This window comes from Ricinus communis, chromosome 1, assembly GCF_019578655.1.
Source record: "Ricinus communis isolate WT05 ecotype wild-type chromosome 1, ASM1957865v1, whole genome shotgun sequence".
In the NCBI taxonomy this organism is placed as follows: Eukaryota; Viridiplantae; Streptophyta; class Magnoliopsida; order Malpighiales; family Euphorbiaceae; genus Ricinus; species Ricinus communis.
Window position 1 is genome coordinate 14,754,549 of NC_063256.1, and position 6,240 is coordinate 14,760,788.

The 6,240-nt window shown below is 29.8% G+C and overlaps 1 protein-coding gene across 2 annotated transcripts; it reads right to left on the bottom strand.

Annotated features, from left to right (window-relative positions):
• Window positions 1-463: 463 nt before the first annotated feature.
• LOC8270326 (transcription factor bHLH77) lies at window positions 464-4,173 on the bottom strand. 2 transcript variants are annotated; one of them, XM_015717561.3, is made up of 8 exons: window positions 2,759-4,173; window positions 2,474-2,674; window positions 2,296-2,361; window positions 2,139-2,207; window positions 1,966-2,034; window positions 1,353-1,574; window positions 1,012-1,096; window positions 464-916 (listed from the first exon to the last, which is right to left on the bottom strand). In XM_015717561.3, the coding sequence occupies exons 1-8, from the start codon at window positions 3,641-3,643 to the stop codon at window positions 879-881; spliced, it is 1,635 nt and encodes a 544-aa protein (XP_015573047.1). In that variant the 5' UTR covers window positions 3,644-4,173; the 3' UTR covers window positions 464-878. The 2 variants fall into 2 exon arrangements, with proteins under 2 accessions (XP_015573047.1, XP_002516384.2); XM_002516338.4 differs by having other exon boundaries at window positions 464-919.
• Window positions 4,174-6,240: the final 2,067 nt, after the last annotated feature.

Consider the following 6,240-nt stretch of genomic DNA (forward strand, 5'->3'; position numbering starts at 1 on the left):
TTTTCTCTTTTTAAAGAAAAAATCATTCTTAATCGTAAGTTGGACTTAAAGAGAGGAATTTGTCCCCACTTAACAGCTGGTTACAAGTAAGAATCTATTTTCCCACAAGTCACGCGATTTTACATTACATTTTGATTTCATTATCATTTAAATTACAAACCCCACCTCTACCCCTCTAAACTAAAAATAAATAAATAAATTTCCAGCTATTTTTGATAGCAATATCAAGAGCTATCACTTTCACTGCACTCCTACTGCCTTTCAATTTTTATTTTTTTGAATTTTTTTTCCTGAACCTTTTTATTCATTAGAATCTTTTTTCTATTTTTATAATTATTACTTTTTAATATTTTATTACTTTTAAAGAAAATAATTTGATCTTGAAATTTAAAAATATTGGCCAGTATCGAATTAATCGGGTCGAATTGCTTGCACATGATACAAACAAAATTGAAAAATAAAATAGAATAAAATATTAAATTTTGATTATGTTATTTTCCAATCTCAACATAAATACAGCAATAATAATAAAATAATTGAAATAAAAGTAGTTAAAATGAAAAAAAGAAAATCTCTCAACCCTCCAACAGTTTTCTCCTTTGACATGTTACAAAGATGAAATGTGATGTCTATATAGAGTTGTTGCAACGCTGCTTGCAATTAGTTGTACATTTTACAAAATGTGGTTCTTTTATATAAGAATTTCTCCAAAAGAATTAGTTGCATAAATTACAGAGAGCTAATAATCAAATGATTTTCCTCAAAGCTAAAAAGAGTGATCCAAACCAGAACTTCGATCCTGGATTTATATACAGATGCCTCCTTCTTTTACTTGGGGCTTCAATGGTATTTATGAATTGTTGATTAATAATAATTAATCATAGCTCCACTTTCATCTGAGCTCCAGGCAGTGAGCCTGCTGCACCAAATAAACACTCATTTTAAGCCTTCAGCTCTGAAGCTACCAACTCTAAACTTATATCAGAAATTTCTTAAGATCTTATTACTCACCAGGAAGAGGAAAACCCTGCTGCTGATTCTGCACAAATCCCATCTGCACTACACTTTGAAGTTCCTCCTCCCAGAATGCAGAAACCTGAAAATCATATATTAATTAAAAAATATTTCTATGAGGTCACTGTTATAGCTGCGATTATTATGTGCGGTTTTAATATTTTCATTGAAAAAATTAAGAAAGGTTGACATGTTTTTCTCATTTCAACTCCAAAACAGCTAATTAAATTGTGAAGTTTCTCAGAAAAGCAGTTCCCAACTTCAATGCCATAAGGACACACGCTGCATATTCAAATTTCAGAAGTGAAGAAGATTAGCAATGATTTCTTGTCAAATACCTGACGGGCTGCTGCATCACCGAATCCATCAAGTGGGGGCAGCTGCATGCTGTGGTTTCGCCGCAACAGAGCATTCATTGAGAATTGAGTTTCTGCATTGCTAGACATGTCATTGGGCAAGGGTACCCCTTGCTGAGACTGGTAACTATAAGGTAATGCTAAAGCTGCCGAGGAATCTAATGGATATAGACTATGCGGCAGAGAACCAAAAGATTGAAAAACCTGCAAAGGTCCAACTCAATAATCTTAAAATACAGATGACAGTGGCACAGCAACTAGGACAATTGAACAAAAAATCCTAGTAATACTATCTAATCTGACTAAGTTGAAAAAAAGATAGTTCAAATGAGCTATCCAGCTTTGAAATAAATGATATGCAAGATTTCAGTAAAATCATAACTCTTTCCATATAATTTCATTTCCTTTCTAAAACTTTAATTTGAAAAAGATTAGAGTCTAGCACATGAACTTTCGAACCTGAGAATTTTGTAAGTGGTCTCAAATTCTTGTATTTTTAAACTTTTAAATAAGAGAAAACTGGCATTTGCATGGCTTCTTTAATGTAATTCTCTAGTTAAAATAGACTTTTCCTCAATACAGAGATCCAACTTACATCCTTGGAAAGAGCTTCCATGTTAACATCCATTCTTGGATTCACGGTTGCTAACTTCATTGAAAGAAACTGCAAATAACATCAACAATTACAAAATCAATTTACTCTTTTTTTAATAAATTTATTCCACACTGAGATCGAGAAGGGACTTTTAAGAGGAAACTTGAATTTACCTCAACTTGGCGCTGCAATGACTGCACATAGTTTATGATCTCATCAAGCATAACTGCTTTCCCAGTTACCTACAAGCAACATTTTCCTATCACTTCATATAAAATTTCGCTTTTTAATGTTCAAGAAAATCTGCAAATTTAGAATGGTCTAACCAACCTTGTTACAACCGGGAACAAGATCTTGAAGGAATTTCATCCTTTCACTAATTTTCTCTCTCCGTACCTAAACAAAAAATAAAATAATAAAATTTAAGAAAAGAACATGTAATTCCAAATTCATTTATGTTGTAAAATGAAGAAAAGTCATAAATTTTAATTAAGTTCAGAACTCATACTCTTTCAGCTAGACTGTGGCTATCAGTAGCCTGACCCCTCCTAGCTCTGACATGGATATAATCCTTTGGTGGCTCAGGTAGCTTTGTATTATCTTTATTTTGTTTCTGGTTCCCATTTTGTTCTGCTTTAGCCTTGTCATGGCCATTAGCTTCATCTGATTTGCTTCTTTTTGCAGTTGATTCATCCTTCTCTGCTGCAACCTAGAAATTCATAATTTTCATCACTACCAGTTCTTCAACAGAAACTTTTATATAAAGTTTAAGAAAAGAATTGTTCTTTATTACCTTAACGTCAGAAGCGGAAGGAGATGAAGAGGGAGTTTCTTTAGCTTTTCCTCTAGGAATTGCCTTCCTTTTCCTTACACTGAAATCATTATTATTCTGGACTTTGATGCTCAATTCCCCACCTGGGATCTGCTCAGACAGAGAAGATTCCTCTCTGGAGTCTCCAAATTCTGCATTCTCTGGCGTCGAAGACCTTGATATCACATTCAATTTCCTATCAGAATTTGGTTTCCCATCTGCCACGGCTTGTTGAACATTACTTGCATTCACTTGAGATCCAGTGGCAGGAATTCTAGACAGGAAACTGGATTCATTTGATCCAAATTGCCCACTTAGGCCAGAAAGGTTCCTGCTTGAACCAAAACAAGAAAACCTTGCAGCTCTCTCTACAAAACCAGGGTCAGCTGGCAATGGTGCTAAACTTGCAATGGGAAGATTGTGACTGTTATTAGTATTAGTATTCCCTCTGATCTGTGAGTCCAAGATTGAAATGTTAAGCTTTGGAGGGGAATTCAGAGGAGTAGTATAACATGAAGTATTAGTACTATTATTGTTGTTAGTGTTAATATAAGACTGTGGAGAAATGTCTCTAGAGTTGCAAATGTTTCCCAATCTTCCAATGAGTTCTCTGATCATAACAGGGTCACCATTACTATTAGGAACGGCATTTGCATTGGGAGATGAGACAATTGAGCTCAAAGCAGACTCAAAGGGATCGCTCTGATCCATCGAGTTTTCCCAATTGGAATTGAAAAAAGAATTGGGAATTTGATCTGAATTCAGCTCATTTGATGATGATATTTCCATCCCAAAATTGCAAGAATTCCAAATGGGTACTTCTCTGCTGTTGACTCCTTCACTCATAAAGAGCTTTTCTTTTTCCATTGAGAAATTAACAACAAAGAAAGAAAGGTAAAGAAAGAAAGAAAGAAATTTTTCTTTTGAGTGAATTAATCTAACAAAAGTTGGGGACCCAGATGGAAAACTGAAGTCAAAACCAACAATCAAGAATCAAGAAACAAAAGAAAGAAAGAAAGAAACTTGTAGTGGCAATTTTCTTGGATGGGGAAAAACAAAAGGAAAAATTGTTAAAAAAAAAAATCTCTCTTTTTGAGTGGTGGGTGTCTTGTTGTTTAGGACATAAAAGGAAGCAAAGGTGAAAACCAAAGAGATAAGAGAGACAGCTAAAGTTTATGTAATGATGATGGTAATGGAGTTCTTGTATGTCACTCAATTGGGTAATAAAGGAAAAGTAGTGAACAAAAAGAAAAGAGGTGAAAGAGAAGGTGAAGAAGAAGAAGAAGAAGAAGAAAAAGAATACTAAAGATGGTGTGTTCGTGTGAGCTTCGAGGTAGAAAAAAGCAAACGAAAAGGAAGAGACTATAAATTAAAGAAAATTTGGAGGAGAAAGTGGCGAGAACCAAGAATTAAAGATAAAGAAATGAAATGTTTGTTTGACCTTTATTTCTTTTTCTGCTCTTTTTTATTTTTTTTAATATTTAACTTTAAACTTAATACATTTTTTTTTATTTTATTGCAAAAAAGAATCAATTGAATTGCACCCAAACCGAAATTAATCAAACCGGGTTAAATTTTCTGGTTAACCGAATTTATGTTTCAAGTTTAAGGGTTTGATTTTTCTTAAAATTTTTGTTTCAATTTCAATTTTGGGTTTTTAATTAAAAAACAATTGATTTTTTGGTTAACCGATAGAAATAGACATTTTAATGGATAAATTGGCCTTTAATCATCAATTTATTAAGTAATCACCAGTTAATTGATTCTCAGCTAAATAATCAATCTTTAATTTTTAATTAATTAAAAAGTATTTGATTAATAGATTTTATGTAACTAATAATTGTTTCTTATGAAATAATTATATTAAAATATCTACTAAAAATTTAAAAATTTACAATTGATAGCTGATTTAATTTCGACTGATTATGTAAATTTTTTTATACTTTTTCTTATCAACTGATAGCTTATTAATTATTTTATTTATTTTAATTATATTATCTTTAATAAAATTTAGTAATAATAATTTTCCTTAAATTTATATTAAAATTAGCTTTAAAATGTAATTATTTTATCTTTAAATTTTAAAAAATACAATTGAACTACTTTAACAATTAAGGATTTAATTAGACTTTGACTAAAAGTTCAGGGGTATCTGTGTACTCTTTGTCTAATGAATTAGTATTACAGAATCCACTGCCTAGAACTCCGCAAAAGACGGTGCTAATGCCGGGCCTTAAACGTCAAACTAGCATCCTGTCGTCCACTTCCTACCTTGTCCTATGGACTACAAATTAGCTTCTTTTTTCTCTCTGTAAATAATACTAAAACTGATAATTAATTAATATGATTAGGATATGGCTTTATTACTAAATTCTAGAAAATTCTGCATAAATAGTAATTAATGAAATTTAATATCTATTAATTACTATCTAACTTTTATAATCACATTGTCAAAAAACATATGTGAATCATCATTTTAGATCTTAACTTATTTTATAATTCAATAATAGTGAAAACAATACTTAATTAAAATAAATTTTATCAAATTTAATGGGGTTTATTTGTAACTTTAAAAATTTAGTAAAATTAAAATATATATTATAAGATTAATTATAATTAAATTAAATTATAATAAAATAAATAATTTTATAAATAAATTATATATTAATACATCATATATTCTATAAAATAAAAATATTTTTTAAAATTTTTTTATACTGTCTCTTACTTTCTATAAATTTTTCATAGTACACTTCAATTTAATAATTATTTTATTTTTTATTTGAAAAAAATTCTATAATTATCTTTTTCAACATAATATATATATTGTTTCTCAGAGTGTTGGGTGGTGAATGATGTATTAGAGAAAGGGAAATGGAGAGGAAGATGGGTGGCTTCAGGTTTGTGGCTAAGGTTGGCAGATAACACACTGGCATTGTTTTTTTCTTTATATTTTGTCAATGATTAGGGTGAAACAGAATATTATAATATGCTCTAATTCATAGTAAACTATGATTGATTTCTATTGTTTATTAAAACTCTTTTGTCTTTTTAATTTTATTTAAATATGCAGTAGTTGTTAGGAGTTGTCTGGGTTTTAATGTGAAAATATCATATCTTCAGATCCAGAATTATATCTTAACAAATTTTTGCATACTAATTATTTACATTAAGAAAGAAATATTTGCATGGTGGTGTATTATTATTTTATATTTGTCTTTTTTACTATTTTATTGAATTGAGTTTTAATCAAAGGCTTACTCAATTTATGATAAAGCCCATCATCTCACCTTTTTAAGTTATTCATGTAGCCTATCATTTTATAAGAAATTTTACAGTTGTTTCTAAAGAATTTTATTTATATAGTTTTCTTTTAGAATTTTGTAAGAAAAAATATTAAAAATATATTTGAAAGATATTCTTTTTAATTTTTATTATTATGATTTAGTTTCGACTTTTATATC